Genomic DNA, 20,061 nt, shown 5'->3' on the forward strand with positions numbered 1-20,061 from the left:
ATTACAGAGCCCGGGGAGCAACGATTAAGGACCCTGGGGCACAGGGAATCTTTTCATCTATTCTCCTGGTCAACGGGAAGGGGCCTGAAAGATACAATCAAATCCGGCAAGTCAACAAATAGCTACAGGAATGGTGCCACAGCCCGTGGTTTGGCTTAGATCATGGGACTCACTTCGAGAAGCCTGGTCTACTAGGGGCTGATGGGGTACACCTGACAGAGAAGAGGAAGAGCATCTTCGGTGAAAGGCTTGCCAGACTACTTAAGACTGGGCTTTAAACTAAGGTTGCAGGGGGAGGGGGAGCACAATCCATCCACCATTGTCAGTACGGCACCAGTGCCGGCAACAGGTCCCCAGAACCTGGAGAAGGATCGCGGCTAAGTACAAGACCACCTAGAATGCAGCCCTATTGCTCCAGCCAGAAAGTCGGCTTCATGGGGGACCCAGCTTAAGTGCCTCTATGCCAACGCACCAGCACTGGGAACAAACATGAAGAGCTAGAGATGTGCACACGCCTGCAGGGCTGTGATCTTGGTGGCATCATGGAGATGTGGTGGGATGGCTCCTATAACTGCAGTGTTGGGATGGAGGGATACAGACTCTTTAGGAAGAAAGGAAGAACAGGCAGGGGAGATGAGGAGGGGGTGGCACACTCTGTTTCAATGACCAGCTGGAGTGTATGGAGCTCCACCTGGGGATGGATGAGGAGCTGACAGAGAGCTGATGGGTCAGGACTAAAGGGAGGGCAGGGACAGGCGATTTGCTACAGGTCGGGGGGTTTGCTACAGGCCACCTGACCAAGAGGATTGAGCAGACAAGGCTCTCTATATACAGAAAGAAGCAGTCTCACAGGCACAAGCCCTGGTCTTCATGGGGGACTTCAACCACCCCAACATCTGTTGGAGGCACGGCACAGCAGGGCACAGGCAATCCAGGAGGTTCCTGGAGTACATGGATGATAACTTCCTCCTGCAAGTGACAGAGGAGCCACTGAGGAGAGGTGCTACGTTGGACCTTGTTCTCATCAACAGGGAGAGGCTGGTGGGGAATGTGGAGCTCAAGGGCAGCCTTGGCTGCAGTGACTACAAGATGGTGGAGTCTGAGATCCTTAGGGCAGTGAGGAGGGAGTGCAGCAAGCCCTCTACCCTGGACTTCAGGAGAGCAGACTCTGGCCTCTTCAGGGATCCACTGGGCAAAGTGCCATGGGATACAGCCCTGGAAGGAAAAAGAGCCCAGCCTGTATTGACACGGGGAATTTCCCTGACCCGTATGCAGGACTTTGCACTTGGCCTGGTTGAACTTCATGAGATTTGCACAGGCCCACCTGTCCAGACTGTCAAGGTCCTTCTGGATGGCATCCCTTCCCTCCAGTGTGTCTATGCTGGAGGGATGCATCCTGGGCTGCAACAAAAAAAAAAAGCATGGCCAGCAGGTCAGGGGAGGTGATTCTCCCCCTCTGCTCCACTCTAGTGAGACCCCACCTGGAGTACTTTGTCCAGCTCTGAAGCCCCCAACATAAAAAGGACACGAACCAGAGGAGGGCCATAAAGATGATCAGAGGGCTGGAGCACCTCTCCTGTGAGGACAGGCTGAGAGAGTTTGGGGCTGTTCAGCCTGGAGAAGAGAATGCTCTGGGGAGACCTTATAGCAGCCTTCCAGTACCAAAAAGGGGCTTATAGGGAAGATTAGGGAGAAACTCTTTAGCAGGGCCTGCTGCGATACGACGAGGGGCAATGGTTTTAAAATAGAAGCAGATTCAGACTCAATATAAGCAAGAATTTTTTTACAATGAGGGTAATGGAACACTGGAACAGGTTGCCCAAAGAGGAGGTAGATGTCCCATCCCTGGAAACATTCAAGGCCAGGTTGGACGGGGCTCTGAGCAACCTGATCTGGTTGGAGATGTCCCTGCTCCTTGCAGGAGGGTTGGACTAGATGGTCCCTTAAAGGTCCCTTCCAGCCCTAACAATTCTATGATTCTAAGAGTAACCAGAAAGGTTAAATTGACCTTCTGGAGTGCTACAGAATCAGCACAAGGCTTACCTTTTTTTTTTTTAATTTCCTGAATATGTTAAGACTACCAAAATAATATTTTTCAGTATAATGAGAACTATTTGGTAGGCTGGAATACACAAGTAATTATGGATCAGTTCTGGATGGAATATGGTCACAGCAGAAAGAGGTCCAAGTAGATCCTACAGCATTAGAAGAACAAATGCTGCTCTGATTAGTGACGTCTTTATATATTAAGTTTTTCAAGGCTTTGCTTGGGAAGATTTTATTCTTAGAAGTAGTCTACAGCTGTCCTATAAGTCCATTATTACCAAAATAGAGTGAAATATATACCTAAGAGTACATATACACCTCAGTAAACACAAGACAAAGTGACAACTAAGATACAAAACCATAAAATCCCACAGCTACTCTTCTTGTACTCTTAAAAAAAAAAGAGCTTAGAATTTCTTCTAATTTTTTCAGCCTAGGTAGAACGGACTGGAAATGTGAAGATCAAGGGGACAAATACACAAACTTTCTGACCCTAGGTAGAAGCAGGTGCATATAGAAAACAAAATTACAGACAAGCGTACTTACTTCTTTTTGTACTACTACAACTGAAGCTGGAAGACTGAGAAATAACAGGGTTTAACCTGCGATTTCCTTGACGTCAAGAGTACTATTTTGTTATAATTAGGCATAGCTTTTTGCTGAAGTAGATGGCACTAGTAACGTTAATAACCTCCAAAGAAAATGAAACCACATACCTGGACACCTTTTAGTTGAATGTAGTCAAATATAAACCATGCCAAGCAGTGACACATGAAAAATACCATTATATCCCATCTAAACACATGATGAGCTGCCCATCCAATAACAAGACTGGCAACAAAGCACTCCGAGATTGGCTCACAAATTATTGTGGCAGGCAACATATTAATTCGCAGTTTGGCCCACCTAGAAAAAACAAACAAATCAGTTCTGACCATGCATTATTCTTTATGTCCTCCTCCCCCACCTCAAATGATAAGCCATCATTGTCTTTTCTGACAATGTTAGTTTAATCTCATTTAATTTACACACTCAAATAAAAAATGGCAAAAATTCTCCCAATCAAAGATACTGCACATAGCATTTAAAGATACTAAGGGTGTGCTTTTTTAGGGTTTTTTAAATACTTGTATCAGTCATACTTCTGTGAAAGCTGGAGTCTCTCTCCCAACACTAACAAGAAGCATGCATCAAGCTGTGCATTGGAACGTCAGCATTCTGAACATTAGATCAAATTAGCTTGGAAAATGTACGCCCTCTCATAGGGGTTATCCACATCAGAAGCAGGTGACAGGGGTAAGTGGGAGAAGAAGTAAAGATTAAAATTGTACCTGATCATTCTGGATTGAAACTGAGAAATGGAGTATGAACCAGAGTTTTGCATTGCCACTTGTGTGGCCATTGCGAATTTCCAGCCCCTGGAAAATGAAAGCATTATTATAAAAAACATGCAAATAAGAAATGCAAAAAAACCAAGAGAACAAACACCCAAGAATTTTATTAGGCTTTAAAAGATTCTTTGGTATACATGCCAGATTACTACAATGTGTATTAAAAAAAAAAAAAAAGTGTATTTTATCATGTCTCTTAATTGGAAAAGAGCAAATATCAGTTGAATAATACTTAAACAAAGTTCTCAGAAACTTTTTTTCTGCAGGAGTTGACAATTATATGGCTTAATTATTTCTAAACGATTATACTTCTAGGACAAAGCACATGTCATAAGCATGTTTGCTGTATACATCTGAAGCTGACCTGAACAACTATATTTATAATATGTAGCATGCATTTAAGAAACAAAAGATTTAAACTGCACTTAAAACAATAAGTTTACTTCAGAGATATCTTACCGGTCAGCTATAGCTTTTGCCATAAAGTAATCTTCAGCAATATATTGTGCAAAAGCTATCAGTCCTCCAGCTTGGTCCAAGACATCCTTCCTCATCAAGCATGACATTCCTGTTACACACTTAAAACCAGTTAAGTTGGCTGAAATATATGACCTCGGATGTGAAGTTCCAAAATAAACCTGCCAAAACAAGATAAGGTTTTTAAAACTCTACATGTATTCATGCAAGTACTACTTACTGATAACTTTTTCTCCCAAAAATGTTTGGAGGGGAAAAGAGTGCTAGACATGGTCAATTATGACTGTGTATTTGGAAAGATGTTTACCACCAATCTAAGAAATCTGGTCTACCACCAAATCTGAGAAATCTAGTAGTGATGTTGTCTGTGTTTTTAAAAATCTTTAACAGGTTTTAAACCCACACACTAATACACATTAAAAATCCATTAAGTAACTTCTAATCACTAAGACTAATATATTATTTAGCAATAGCTGACAGACATGCTGTCTTGTAAAGATTAGCTGCATTATTGTATACATGTTCTTAGAAACTTACTGTATGGTTGTACAGAGGCAGGGGAATTTTCTTTACTCAATATACTTGCAAACAGAAATAGGAAAGAAAAAATTCAGATTGTGAGCAAGTTTTTTTTTTTTTTTTACACGATTCAATAACTCAAAACTAGGAGCATCCTATGAAGAGACAGTGGGAATGAGTGCTAGCACCTCTCATTACTATTCTTCCTATAGATGGCCATCACACTGGTCTTACTAATACAGTAACTCATTCAAGAAGAGGTGTGCTCATCCTGCAGTATACTGGAACTGGAAGCAAAAAAGCTCTTCCAGGAATACAGACGCAGCAGTTGTAATTCTTACTACTTTAGCACATAGCAGCACTAAGAGCTTTGTGCTATAGCTTCTTGCTCATCTCTTGTAAAAGGAAATACACACTTTGCGTCACAAAAATCACATGAGCTGCCCTCTCTCCATACAGCGAAGGAGTACTGAACTTCTCTGCACTTTCATCTCTCACATTTCTGCCTTTGACACATATTAGTTAGCCTTGAGGCCAAACTGCCTTGTATGTGCCAGCTTAGAATAAAAGATATTTGACTAGATTACATACCTTGAGACTAAAGGGAAAAACAAGAAAACTCAACCTCTTCATTCTACAGAAGAGAATTTACTGATAAAGAAGATGTGGGAGAATAGGACAGAATGAGTCATATAGTGATATGAAGATGGTGGATAGGAATCAACTGTTCACTTTCTCTTCCAAAACAAGTATTACAAGACATGAGATAGCACTGTAGAAGAACAAGCGTCATAAGTAAACAAGGTGGTGGTTCCTCTAACAGACAGTAGGTCTATGGAACTTCCTGGTAAACACAGTCATAGATGTTCAAAATCTATTTGGACTCAAAGAAAGAATGGAAAAGTTCTTATAAGAAATCTGTTCTTACTAAAATGCTAATATATTGAGGATTAGTAAAATACAGAAGTCTACTTCCTGCTCAGGAAGTCTCTCAGTTGACAATTGCAGGAAGTTGAGACAGTATCACAGGAAAACAGCATGTAAGCTTTGCTCGTGTTCTACTCTCCTCAAAGACTCTGGTTATAACCCCTGGTGGAAATAAGATACTGTGCAAGCTGGACTTCACTCTGACTTGTCGTGGCCATTTCTGTGTTCCTTTTCAGACATCAAAATAGAATTAACAGCCCTTTCTGACTAAGCACTAGAAAAAGTTCTTCAGTTTTAACAAATTTTAAAATAAAATCCATAATTTTCATCCTATAATCTTTATTGTTTTTATTGTAAACTTAAAATATTGAATCAATGTTCAGAGCACCACAGTATAATTTTGGAGCATTTAAAAGCTATCGTAGATGGTATGAAGTATGATTGCAGCCGAAAACAAACACTTTTTCACTCAAAGACTCCACAAATTTTAGTCAACAAGGTCTTGCAAAAAAAAAAAACCCAAGCAATCCCAACATTGCACTCACCTGTTCAAGGGTAGCAGCAAAACCCTGTCTGTCTGCAACATAGGGAAGCCCATGGACCAAGCCTACTTTCTCAGTCATTTGATTGGCCATATCTGTCAGTGTATCTGGTGTTACTACATGACAAATGAAAAAAGGCAGTTCATTGAGCAATTCTGTCATTAGCAGACTACTGTATAGAGAAACTAATTAATAACATTATTATGATCAACATCAAAGACAATGGAAACAGTTTGGACAGTATTTTTTAAATGGCATTTCCTCCTTTAATTAGAGATTAAGCATTTTTATACTATGAAAATATTTTTCCAGATTTTTAAGTTTCATTTCTACTTGTACTCTCAGACAAAATTATCTCCAACAACTGCTTGCCAACAGGGAATATAAAAACAATGTAACAGTCAGCACATTACAATACACACCCACCTCTGATTCCACTATCACAAATCCATATGAGATCATATTTTGCAACTTCATAGCCTGGCATTAAGTTGTTAATCTTGGGGTTGATGCCAACCTTCTTGCCACCTTAAAAATACAAACATCATAGGGAAAATATGTATGGAGTTTCTTTTAGAATTCCGAAAATACTTAGATACACTAACTGAAGAACGGCAAATGTTTACCCATCAATTCTTAAAGTCCACTTTTATGAGAACAATTTAAGTTTTAAGTATTGCTTCACTTCTTATTTTAGATCCTACTACAATTACGCAGAGAATAAAAAAGGAAGAAATATTCAAATGATTCCTCAAAATGGCAGGGTAGGTAAGGTAATTTAAAGGGCAGTAGAAATACAAGGTTTATCACTACATTATGTAATATTCTCTACCTCATATTTCTTAAGATTATGATTATATCCATTATGCTTTACAGTAATTTTAGCACAAAAATCAAAAAGGGCCAGAATAAAGTGAGACACACTTTTGATTCCAACTGACAGACATGTTCCAGTTTGTTTCATGTCAAAGAAAAAAAATGACATTCTACTACCCAGTTCTAATACCCCTTCCCTGCTGTAATTCATATGCGAAGTGAAGAAAGTCTTACAATCTAAGCTGATGAAATAGGATTGTTGCAGGACCTGAAGCTCAAATACAGCCACAACTTCAAGTAATTTCCTGCACATTTAGTTCAGTGCAAAGATAGGATTTAAACTGATGTTTCAGATTTAGAAGGAAAAAGTTGCAGGAGTTGCATAAATCATTCTTCCTACAGTTTTTTTTGACCAACGTCACAGATTGTGACTACAAACTTACTTCTTTACCCAAACCAACGATAAAGCTACAGAACAAACATGGGCTGAACAAGATGACTATTTATTTAGAATACTGTATATGGAGTTGAAGACCTAAGAATATTTTACAATACTTCTAGGTCTTCAATCTACCTTTGAGTTGCACTGCTTACCTATGAACAGTCTAGCATCAACATTTGGGTATTTGCCAAGGAGCTTCTTGCACACATCAATAGCTGGATCATCATGATCTTGTACACAGAGCAGTACTTCGTACTAGTAAAAACAAAAATATATACACATATATATATATATTTACATACACACACTTAATATCAATATAGCCTATAGGAATAAAGCTTAATAGTGTACCAACTGAAAAAAATAAAAAGCACTGTTACAGAATTAAAAATAAGATCACAGGAGTTGTTTTACAGCTAAATAAGACTATTTTTTAATGCACAACCAAGTACTTGTGAAAAAAGAACCACGCCTGTATCCCAAGGAAGTCTTGTACTGAGGAACACTAGTTTTCCTCTTATCAGAAGGGTTTCTACTACACATGCAGCAAGACATCCTGGTATGCAAGGTAAAATTTTTATTTCCACTTCCATTCTTTTTTCACATACCAATCTTAAATTCAATTTTATATTCAACGAAATCACAGCACAAAAAATATTAAAGGAATGATGTTAGGATACACTTGACTGCATATCTCTGAACTATACCTTCCTTTCCTTTACTTTGTAGATGCATATGCAGTACTGAGTTGGAACACAACCCACAGACACCAGTATATATACAATTAATTGCATAATAAAGCTAAGCTCAGGAACATGTATATGCATATGTAATATATATGTATTTTCCTCATTAATAGAATAATGGCTTAAAAAGTCAACACAAGGTAAGGGAAAGCTGTAGCTGTTTCAGCAATCAAAGTACACACTTGTCATACAGGAGCTACAGACAGTGCGTGAGGAAATAGGATTTTAAGACTCACTCAACATTTGAGACAGCTTTGTAAGCTTTGATGGAGGTATTTCTGTTTCTGCATTAACAGCAAATTCCTTGAATATTCCTTACTTGATATAATCTTCCTCTCTCCCTTTTAAAACTACTGAACTATTAAAACGAGTTCTTAGAGCTCCAATCCAAAGAACAAAATTCAGAAAATGCAAATTTCTGATCAAGACACTTAGAAGCCATTTTTACAGTCCAAGATTTAAAAATTCAATTAAAAAAAAATTTTCTTGGACACCACTCGATATAGCAGTTGTAAATAAAAGTCCCAACTAGTGATCAAACCAGTTCTTATTCTCCCTTATACTATTCTATCACCTCACTAAACTTTATTTGCACTAAACTACTTAAGCAAAAAGTAAGCTGTATTTTGAAAGCTGCCTGCAGGCTCAGTGACGACAATCTCTGATGTTCTTGTTCAGTAAGAAGTATTACATAAAACAGAAGATATTAAGTTAAATAAACAAATTCTTTCAAGGAAAAAAATAGTATTGTTAAACACAAAAACCCCAACAACTCTAACTGCATTCAGAATATTGTGGAAATTTAAAATCATTAACCACTAAATGGGAGTTGGTAAGATTTGGTCTAGCACTACAAAACCCAGACAAACACATCTCTGCCTCTCAGAACGCAAACTCATAGCAAATTTGCCTGAAGAGTGAGGATTATTTGATTCCTATCATTTTACCAGCACGGAAAATAGAATTTAAATGGTAAAATATCTGTCTTACTAAGCAGGCAGGTCCTTCCACTACAATGGAACAATCTTGACATCATGAACACCACAGAAATTACCAACTGAAAGAATTAGTTCTTATTAAATTAAATACGTAAACGAACAACTATTGTTGCTAGCAATTAACTAATCTTCAATCCACAGTTGCAATGACACTTCTATATGCATATTTTCCAAGAAATCCAACCAGAAATAATAAAAAAGTTTTGACATTGCAGTATTTGAAAACAGAAAAATTCATAGCAAATGGCCTTTGTATTCAGTAACACGGTAAAGAACTACAAAATGTATGACTGAAGCAGAACAAATACAAAGATGCTTATAGATATAAACATTACAATCAGGTTCATTTGGACATAACCTGAATATAAATATTTCTGTCAAAATTACAATATGCACAGTAGGTAAGAACTGTTCACTGATAAATATACTACATGTAAGTCCTGCAGTTTAGAAGCTGCATAATTCTGTCTTTCATAGAAGGCAGTTACTTCACACACGGGGTACTACAGAAAAGCATCAGAGAATCAGTATCACTGCAGGTTGAACTCAGCTTCACTGGAACAAATTTAAGATTATTCTTTCCTAAGCTGAAACTTGAATGACAGGCAATATTGCTGCTCTAATTTTTCAAGTGTAATGCCAAACTCTTAAATGAAGTGGTTTTGTACTTATTATACAGAAGTCTTTTCAAACAGTTGAGTATCTTGCTTGTACTGTATAATCTGTGCCCCAGTAAAATGAAGCACTCATACCTCCATTTTCTTTCTCCTTGGGAAAAATATGATTGTCATTATTGTTATTTGAAATTCAGATTTGTGTGGAATAGCAATATTTTAAGATTGCTACCCATAAATTATCAGAAGCAAGGACCAAGACTATCTCATAAAGCATGAGGGGGAGGGGGAGCACAATCCATCCCACCACTGTCAGTACGGCACCAGTGCCGGCAACAGGTCCCCAGAACCTGGAGAAGGATCGCGGCTAAGTACAAGACCACCTAGAATGCAGCCCTATTGCTCCAGCCAGAAAGTTGGCTTCATGGGGGACCCAGCTTAAGTGCCTCTATGCCAACGCACCAGCACTGGGAACAAACATGAAGAGCTAGAGATGTGCACACGCCTGCAGGGCTGTGATCTTGGTGGCATCATGGAGATGTGGTGGGATGGCTCCTATAACTGCAGTGTTGGGATGGAGGGATACAGACTCTTTAGGAAGAAAGGAAGAACAGGCAGGGGAGATGAGGAGGGGGCGGCACACTCTGTTTCAATGACCAGCTGGAGTGTATGGAGCTCCACCTGGGGATGGATGAGGAGCTGACAGAGAGCTGATGGGTCAGGACTAAAGGGAGGGCAGGGACAGGCGATTTGCTACAGGTCGGGGGGTTTGCTACAGGCCACCTGACCAAGAGGATTGAGCAGACAAGGCTCTCTATATACAGAAAGAAGCAGTCTCACAGGCACAAGCCCTGGTCTTCATGGGGGACTTCAACCACCCCAACATCTGTTGGAGGCACGGCACAGCAGGGCACAGGCAATCCAGGAGGTTCCTGGAGTACATGGATGATAACTTCCTCCTGCAAGTGACAGAGGAGCCACTGAGGAGAGGTGCTACGTTGGACCTTGTTCTCATCAACAGGGAGAGGCTGGTGGGGAATGTGGAGCTCAAGGGCAGCCTTAGCTGCAGTGACTACAAGATGGTGCAGTTTGAGATCCTTAGGGCAGTGAGGAGGGAGTGCAGCAAGCCCTCTAACCCGGACTTCAGGAGAGCAGACTTTGGCCTCCTCAGGGATCTGCTGGGCAAAGTGCCATGGGATACAGCCCTGGAAGGAAGAAGAGCCCATGAAAGTTGGTTGATATTCAAGAACACTTCCTCTAAGCTCAGGAGCAATGCATCCACAAAGGAAGAAGTCAGGCAAAAACACCAGACTGCCTGCATGGATGAACACAGAGCTCCTGGACCATGTGAAAAGCAAAAAGGAAGCCTACAGAGGGTAAGAAGCAGGGACAGGCAGCCTGGAAAGATTACAGAGAGCCTGCCCGAGCAGCCAGGGATAACGTAAGGAAGGTTAAAGCCCTGACAGAATTCAATCTGGCCAGGGACATCAAGAACAAGAAAAGCTCCTTTAGATACGTCGGGGATAAAAGGAAGACCAGGGAGAATGTAAGCCCTCTCTGGAAGGGAACAGGTGACCTGGTTACCTGGGACATGGAGAAGGCTGAAGTACTTCATGACTTTTTTTCCTCAGTCTTCACTGATGAGGGCTCTAGCCCCATCACCCAAGTCGCAGAAGGCAAAGATAGGGACTGGGAGAATGAAGAACTGGCCACTGTTGCAGAAGAGCAGGTTCGAGACCATCTAAGAAACTTGAAGGTGCACAAGTCCATGGTACCTGATGAGATGCATCCATGAGTCCTGAGGAAACTGGCGGATGAAGTTGCCAAGCCGCTGTCCATCATATGTGAGAAGGCATGGCAGTCTGACTGTAAAAAGGGAAACATAACCCCCATTTTTGAAGTGGAAAAAAAGGAAGACTTGGGGAACTACAGGCCAGTCAGTCTCACCTCTGTGCCTGGCAAGATCATGGAGCAGATGCTCCTGGAAACCACGCTAAGGCACACGGAAAATAAGGAGATTATTTGCAACAGCCAATATGGCTTCACTAAGGGCAGATCATGCCTGACTAATTTTGTGGCTTTCTATGATGCAGTTACAGCATCAGTGGACAAGGGAAAAGCGACTGATGTTATCTACCTGAACTTGTGCAAAGCATTTGACACTGTCCCACACAACATCCTTGTCCCTAAATTAGAAAGGTATGGATTTGATGGACGGATCACTCAGTCAGTAAGGAACTGGCTGGATGGTTGCACTCAAAGACTTATGGTCAACAGCTCAATGTCCAAGTGGAGACTGGTGATGAATGACATTCCTCAGGGGTTGGTAACGGGACGAGCATTGTCTAACACCTTTGTTGGCGACATGGACAGTGGGATAGAGTGCACCCTCAGCAAGTTCGCTGACGACATCAAGCTGTGTTGTGTGATCAATATGCTGGAGGGAAGGGACGCCATCTGGAGAGGTGGGCCTGTGGAAACCTCATGAAGTTCAACAAGGCCCAGTCCAAGGTCCCGTACATAGGTCGGGGCAATCCCAGGCACAAATACAGGCTGGGCAGAGAATGGACTGACAGCAGCCTGAGGAGAAGGACTTGGGAGTACTGGTGGATGAGAAGCTCAACGTGAGCTGGCAACGTGCGCTTGCAGCCCAGGATGAGACTGGCTTTCTGGGCTGCATCAAAAGTAGTATGGTCAGCAGGTCGAGGGAGGTGATTTTGCCCCTCTACTCTGCTCTGGTGAGACCCCACCTGGAGTACTGCATCCAGCTCTGGAGGCCCAAACATAATAAGGACATGGACTTGTTGGAATGAGTCCAGAGGAGGGCCACAAAGATGATCAGAGGGCTGGAGCACCTATCCTCCGAGGACAGGCTAAGAGAGTTGGGGCTGTTCAGCCTGCAGAGAATACTCGAGGGAGACCTTATAGCAGCCTTCCAATGCCTAAAGGGAGCTGTCCTGGTTTTGGCAGGGACAAAGTTAATTTTCCTCTCAGTAGCTGGTGTGTTTTGGATTTTGCTTGTGAAGAATGTTGATAAACACACCAGTGACAGGAGTTGTTGCTAATGAGACCAAGGACACTGTTTGGCTTTCCAGATCTTGTTAAGGTGCAGGTGCAGGAAGCTCAGAGAAAGACAGACAGGATAATTGACCCAAACTGCCCCAAGAGAGTATTCCATTCCATAAATGTTACGCTCAATATATAAGCGCAGGTTGGCTGGGGCTGTGGTATCTGCCTTCCTGGCATCCATCTCTCTCTGTCTCGTTTCCCCTACTTTGCTGGCTCCCTTTCACTCCTTTGCTTGCTGCTCTGTTTCGTTTCTGTGATCACTGCTCAGGACAGGCTGGATTGGTCACTGGGAGGTGAGAAGACATACACTGTTCATTTTGTATATTTTAATATCCTTATATTCTGTTATTATGGTAGTTTTCTTTTGTCTTCATCTTAACCCACGAGTTTTCACTTCTTCCCAAATCTCTCCCCCCTCCCTCTGGGGAGGGGGAGCAAGAAACTGTTTGGTGACTAGGGCTAAACCACAACAGTCTTTTTGGTGCCCAACATGGGGCAACATGGGTTGAGGTAACAACAGATCTGACCAGAATGTGTTAAAAGTAATGAGCACTTGTAGCAATTTTATTTAAGACCTGGTCACAATGTTGTACTACGTGTTCACATGGTTGTGTTACATAAATCCTTAGTTACATCACATATTTCCTGTGGTGCTGTTTATCACTTCTTGGAACTGGATAAGAATTCTCATTTTGTTGTACTGGGCACTACTGGCTTGTGATATGACAACGTCACTGGTCATGAAATCAGTCTTGTCCTTGTATTCAGTATTCCTGGCATCTCCATACCTCAGGCACCATTTTGCAAGAACTATTAATAATTGCACTTTTTTCTTTTTGTGTCTGGACAATCAATCTATGCGGAAGTCAGGGGAGGATACTTTCCCCTACTCTTTTACCTTCCCTTTTTCGTTCAAGCTAGTCACATCAGCTTTTGAGAATTTTTAATATCCTAGGAATGTACAAGCCAGCATACTCCTATTGCTAGGTCTCCTGAATACGTTTCAGGTTCTGTTTAGGGTTAAACAACGATTTAAAAATATCTCCCAGACATTTGCCTCAATGTTGGAGGGGCATGGCATGTGGGAGAATATGGGTGGGTACCTAGAGAGCTTCTCACCTCCCAAACAACTACAGAATCTTGATGAAGTGATCAAATAATTTAAAGGAAAAATGCCATGGCTATTCCAGAGAGGCACAGTTTATCGCTCTGTGTTGGGCACTGGCTAGTATCTGCCAAACACTGCTCAGCATTATGCAGCACCCTCAGGAAGAAGGGAGGGAAAAATCAACCAACAGATACTGTGGCTACCCCAGCCCCTGCAACAGACGCTGCAGCTACTCCAGCCTCCACAACAGGCACTGTGGCTGAATCAGAGAACAACCCGTGTCAGTATCAGTCACCCCTATGCAGAAGAGAAATCTCAGAAGCAAAAGTCAGCTCATTTAGTAAGGGATGAGGAAAGACCAGGACTACCATGAGCAGAGGAAGAGGAGAAGGAACTCATAAATGAGACAGAAACCATCTGATCCCTATCCCTGAGTGAGCTGTGAGATGTACAAAAAGATTTCAGCCAGCATCCAGGCAAGCACCTTGTCACCTGGCTGCTCTGATGCTGGGATAGTGAGGCCAGTAGCCTGGAATTAGAGGGTAAGGAAGCTAAACAGCTGTGATCTCTTTCTAGGGAATGGGGCATCAACAAAGCAATTGGAAGAGGCGCACAAGCTCTCAGCCTCTGGAGGAGACTCCTGTCAAGTATGATGGAAAGATATCCCTTCAAGAAGATGTTACCTATCACCCAGGCACGTGGACCACCATAGAGAGGCATCCAGTACCTAAGGGAATTAGCCGTGCTGGAAGTCATTTATAGTGACCTGGACAGCAAGGAGTCACCCAAAGATACAGATGAAGTTCAGTGCACACGGCTCATGTGGCGAAGTTTATACGCAGCATACCTTCATCGTGTGCCAATTCATTGGCAGTACTGAGTTGGAAAGACGGAGAGGGACCAACAACTGATGAATTGGCTAGTCAGCTCCAATAATACAAAGTAAGTCTCTCTTTCTCCCTTATCTTGGCTGTAGAGAAACTGTCTCAGGAGTTCCAGCAATTCAAAGAGAATAGGTCCTACTCCCCACTGGTACAGACCAGTATTTCAGCTATTAGGAGTAAACATTTCCCTGCTCAAGAGAGACTGTACACACAGCGAGGTACCCTGTGGTTTACCTTGCATGACCAAAGAGACAGCATGAGCAAGTGGGATGGAAAACCTACCTTGGCCCTAGGTATGTGAGCTGCAGGGAAAAACTGCAAATAGAGGTTCTCTCTGGAAAATTGCTGCTCCAGTCTCCAATGGACAGTTCCCCAGACAGAACAGAAGGGCTGATCTTACCTCTGATCCTATGGAATTGAATATGAACCAGAATTCTCAAGAAGTAAGCAGCAAATACTATGAACAGGACTAGAGGGGCCTTGCCTCTAGCCAGGCGGAGGAGAGGGACAACCGAGTTCATTGGACTGTATGGATTTGATGGCCTGGCACATCAGACCCACAAGAGTATGAGGCTCAGAGTAGACATCTGTGCACAGTGTACCCTAACACCATCAGATGGGGCACAACTCATCTGTATTTCTGCAGTGAAAGGAGGATCCCAAGAGCTAACTGTACTGGAGGCCAAAGTGAGTTTGACTGGGAACGAGTGCCAAAAGCACCACACAGTGACAGGCCCAGATGCTCCATGCAATCTTGGTATAGATTACCTCAGAGTGGGCATTTCAAAGACCCAAAAAGGCAGTGGTGGGCTTTTGGTATAGCCACCATGGAAACAGAGCAAATTAAAAGCTGGCCACCTTGCCCAATCTCTCGGAGGACCCCTCTGTTGTGGGGATGCTGAGGGTTGAGAAACAACAGGTAGCAATCGCTACCACCACTGTGCACTGGCAGCAATATCGCACCAACCGAGACTCCCTAATCCCCATCCATAAGCTGATTCACCAACTGGAGAGCCAGGGAGTGATCAGCAAGACTCGCTCACACTTTAACAGTCCCACAAGGCCAGTGCAAAAATCAAGTGGAGAGTGGAAACTAACTGTGGACTGTTGTGGCCTGAATGAAGTTAAGCCACCACCGAGTGCTGCTCTGCTGGACAAGCTAGAACTTCAGTATGAACTGGAGTCAAAAGCAGTCAAGTGGTATGCCACCACTGATACTGACAATGTGTTCTTCTCAATCCCCGTGGCAGGAGAATGCAGGCCACAGTTTGCTTTCGCTTGGAGGGGAGTCCAGAACACCTGAAATCTACTGCCCCATCGGTGGAAACACAACCCCACCATTTGCCATGGACTGATCCAGACTGCACTGGAAAAGAGTAAAAGTCCAGAACATCTGCAATACATTGATGACATCATTGTGTGGGGCAGCACAGCAACAGAAGTTTTTGCAAAAGGGGAGAAAATAATCCAAATCCTTCTGAAAGCCACTTTTGCCATAAAATGAAGCAAGGTAAAAGGGGCCTATAGAAGAGATTCAGTTTTTAGGAATAAATGACAAGACAGACGTCATCACATTCCAATGGATGTGGTCAGCAAAATAACACTCATGTCTCCACCAACTTACAAAAAGGAAACACAGACTTTAGGAAAGTTATGGGGTTCTGGAGGATGCACATTCCAAATTACAGTATGGTTGTAAGCCCTCTCTATGAAGTAATCTGTAAGAGGAATGATATTAAATGGGGCCCTGAGCAATGACAAGCCTTTGAATAAATTAAACAGGAGATTATTCATGCAGTACCCCTTGGGCCAGTCCAGACAGGAGATGTTAAAAATGTGCTCCACACCACAGCTGGGGAGAATGGCCCTACCTGGAGTCTTTGGCAGAGAACATCAGGGGAGACTCGAGGTTGACTCTTGGGGCTTTGGAGCCAGACATATAGAGGCTTTGAGACCCTCTATAATCCAAGTGAAAAAGAAATACTGGCTGCATATGAAGGAGTTTGAGCTGCTTCGGAAGTGACTGGTAGTGAAGCACAGCTCCTCCTGGCACCCCAACTGCCAGTGGGCTGGATGTTCAAAGGGAAAATCCCCTCTACACATCATGCAACTGATGCTACATGGATTGCACTGATCACACAGCGAGCCCGAACAGGAAACCCCAATCATACAGGAATCTTAGTAGTAATTGCAGACTGGCCAGAAGGCAAAGATTTCGGACTGTAACCAGAGGAAGAGGTGATGTGTGCTGAAGAGGCCCCACCATACAATAACGTACCAGAAAATGAGAGGCGATATGCCCTGTTCACTGATGGGTCCTGTTGTATTGTATGGAAACATCGAAAGTAGAAAGCTGCTATTTGCAGCTCTACACGACAAGTCACAGAAGCCACTGATGGCCAAGATGAATCAAGTCAGTTTGCAGAGGTGAAAGCCATCCAGCTGACTTTAGATATTGCTGAAAGGGAAAAATGGCCTGTACTCTATCTCCACACTGACTCATGGATGGTGGCAAATGCCCTATGCGGGTGGTTAAAGCAATAGAAGCAGAGCAACCGGCAGTGTAGAGGCAAACGCATCGAGGCTGCCACGTTCTGGCAAGATATTGCTGCCCGACTACAGAATCTGGTTGTAAAAGCACGTCACATAGACAATGCCCATGTACCCAAGAGTCAAGCCACTGAAGAACATCAACCAACAGGCCGATCAAGCTGCTAAACTTAAAGTTTCCCAAGTGGACCTAGACTGGCAACACAGAGGTGAACTATTTTTAGCTTGGGGGACCCATGACACCTTGGGTCATCAAGGAAGACACACAACATACAAATGGGCTCATGATCAAGGGGAGGATTTAACCGTGGACACTATTGCACAGGTTATTCACAAATGTGAAACACACACTGCAGTTAAGCTAGCCAAGTGGCTAGTCTTCTGGTATGGAGGACAGTGGCTGAAATATAAATATGGAAAGGCCTGGCAGATCCCACAACCCCACCAAGGCAAGCACCATGCATGCTCACAACAGTGGAAGCAACCACCAGGTGGCTAGAAACATATCCCGTGCCACATGCCACTGCCCGAAACACTATCCTGGGCCTTGAGAAGCAAGTTCTCTGGCAACTCAGCACTCCAGAAAGAACTGAGTCAGACAACAGGACTCATTTCCAAAACAACCTCATAGACACGTGAGCCAAAGAGAATGGCATTGAGTGGGGATATCACATCCCCTATCATGCACCAGCCTCTGGAAAAATTGAACAGTACAATGGACTGCTAAAAACTAAACTTGAGCACAATGGGTGGTGGAACCTTCAAAAACTGAGACACACATTTAGCAAAAGCCACCTGGTTAGTCAACACTCAGGGATCCACCAATCGAGCTGGCCCTGCCCAATTAGAACTTTTACATACTGTAAAAGGGGATAAAGTCCCTGTGATGCATGTAAGGAACATCTTGGGGAAGACAGTCTGGGTTATTTCTCCTCTGGGCAAAGGCAAATGCATTCATGGAGTTGCTTTTGCTCAAGGACCTGGATGTACTTGGTGGGTGATGCGGAAGGATGGGGAAGTCCGATGTGTACCTCAAGGAGCTTTGATTTTAGGTGAAAATAGCCAATAATTTGAACTGTATATAAACATTTCTGAAGTTATTATATGTCACATCAAAGGTATTGTAACAAGAACCACCCTCATCACTGAAGAATGAGCTTCAGTGAAACTGAGCAACATGTAGCAGTGATGGAACCAGAACTAGCACCCAAAACCTTCCTCGAGATTAGTATCTTCAACTTGCAGACCATGATCACAACACACTAGGCCCACCAGATGTACCAGCTGCAAGCTCCAGATACAGCATGCAACAACCTCACACTACATACCACCTCTCCTGCCCTGAGAGACAGGTACGACAGATGGAGCCCAAAGTCCAAAGTCAGACTAAATGAACTCAGACTTTGGAAGGCCCATAGATTGAGCAAGTAATACCTCTGTGTGTGTATATATTATATATATATGTACACACACACAAACATACATACACACACAAAAAAAATCATGACATAAGCAGTATGGAATCAGGGGTGGATACTGTCCTGGTTTTGGCAGGGATGGCATTAATTTTCCTCTCAGTAGCTGGTGTGTTTTGGATTTTGGATGTGAAGAATATTGATAAACACACCAGTGACAGGAGTTGTTGCTAATGAGACCAAGGACACTGTCTGGCTCTCCAGGTCTCACTAATGTGCAGGTGCAGGAAGCTCAGAGAAAGACAGATAGGATAATTGACCCAAACTGGCCAAAGAGTACTCCATGCCATAAATGTCATGCTCAGTATATAAACAGGCTGGCTGGGGCAGCAGTATCTACTTTGCTGGCATCCATCTCTGTCTTGCTCACTGGTATCGTTCTATCTACCTTGTTGGCTCCCTTTTGCTCCTTCGCTTCCTGCTCAGTTTCGTTTCTGTGGTCACTGCTCAGGATGGGCCGTATTGGTCATTCAGACATTGGGTGATGAGAAAACAAAATATACAAAATGAACAATGTATAATATCTTTGTATTCTGTTATTATTGTAGTTTTCCTTTGCTATTTTACTAAAACTGTCTTCATCTCAACCCACGAGTTTTCATTTCTTCACAATTCTCTCCTCCATCCCACTGGGGAAGGGGAGGGTAAGCAAGAAACTGTAGTGACAAGGGCTAAACCACAATAGGGGCTTATAATGAAGATTGGGAGAAACTCTTCAGCAGGGCCTTCTGTGATAGGACAAGGGGTAATGGATTTAAAATAGAGAAGCATATTCAGACGTGACACAAGGAAAAATTTTTTTTTTTTCCACAATGAGGGTGCTGGAACATGAACAGGTTTGCCCAGGGAGGTGGTGAATGCCCCATCCCTGGAAACATTGAAGGTCATGTTGTATGAGACTCTGAGCAACCTGATCTGGCTGAAAACATCTCTGCTCCTTGCAGGGTGGTTGGACTAGACAATCTTTAAAGGTCCCTTCCAACTCGAACTATTCTATGATAAGATCCAGTATAACTCTTACTGAATTCTCAAATTGTATTTGTAGTCAAATGTGCATAGTTTTGATGCTTGGTATAGTCACAAAATAGCTTAAGATATTGTAGCTTCTTGCAGTTTGCAATATTGGCATACACAGCATGCCTCAAGTATGCTTTAAACTTACTTTGGCCACACTTTATCTTTATTGTACTTTTCTTGAGTCGAACGGATTCAAATATTCATGCCTGAAGCTTTTCAAAAGGCCCCAAACGTCATTACAGAAAAGCTAGCCAGCTTTTAATAGGTTCCAAATGGTGGAAGGTTTTTGTTCGTTTTACTCTGCCTACTTAGGCATAAGTTTAAAGCTCTCTGTCATAACACTCAAAGGAACCTCACCATTCAGCTTACCTTATAAACCTTTGACCTTATACAACTCAAGCAGCAGCGTCAGCAGCAGTTTTGAGAAGAATTGAGAAAAT

At 42.7% G+C, this 20,061-nt stretch overlaps 1 protein-coding gene across 1 annotated transcript in view; it reads right to left on the reverse strand.

Annotated features, from left to right (window-relative positions):
• UGCG (UDP-glucose ceramide glucosyltransferase) overlaps nt 1-20,061 on the reverse strand; it is a 42,882-nt gene that overhangs the window by 3,218 nt on the left and 19,603 nt on the right. The window contains exons 3-8 of the mRNA XM_086770313.1: nt 7,313-7,415; nt 6,329-6,430; nt 5,906-6,018; nt 3,897-4,075; nt 3,378-3,464; nt 2,763-2,952 (exon numbers count right to left, since the gene is read on the reverse strand). Of these exons, the coding sequence (XP_086626439.1) occupies nt 2,763-2,952; nt 3,378-3,464; nt 3,897-4,075; nt 5,906-6,018; nt 6,329-6,430; nt 7,313-7,415 (774 nt within the window). The remainder of the gene's footprint in view (nt 1-2,762; nt 2,953-3,377; nt 3,465-3,896; nt 4,076-5,905; nt 6,019-6,328; nt 6,431-7,312; nt 7,416-20,061) is intronic.

The sequence above is a fragment of the Chlamydotis macqueenii genome, chromosome Z (assembly GCF_036417535.1).
Source record: "Chlamydotis macqueenii isolate bChlMac1 chromosome Z, bChlMac1.mat, whole genome shotgun sequence".
Lineage (NCBI taxonomy): Eukaryota > Metazoa > Chordata > Aves > Otidiformes > Otididae > Chlamydotis > Chlamydotis macqueenii.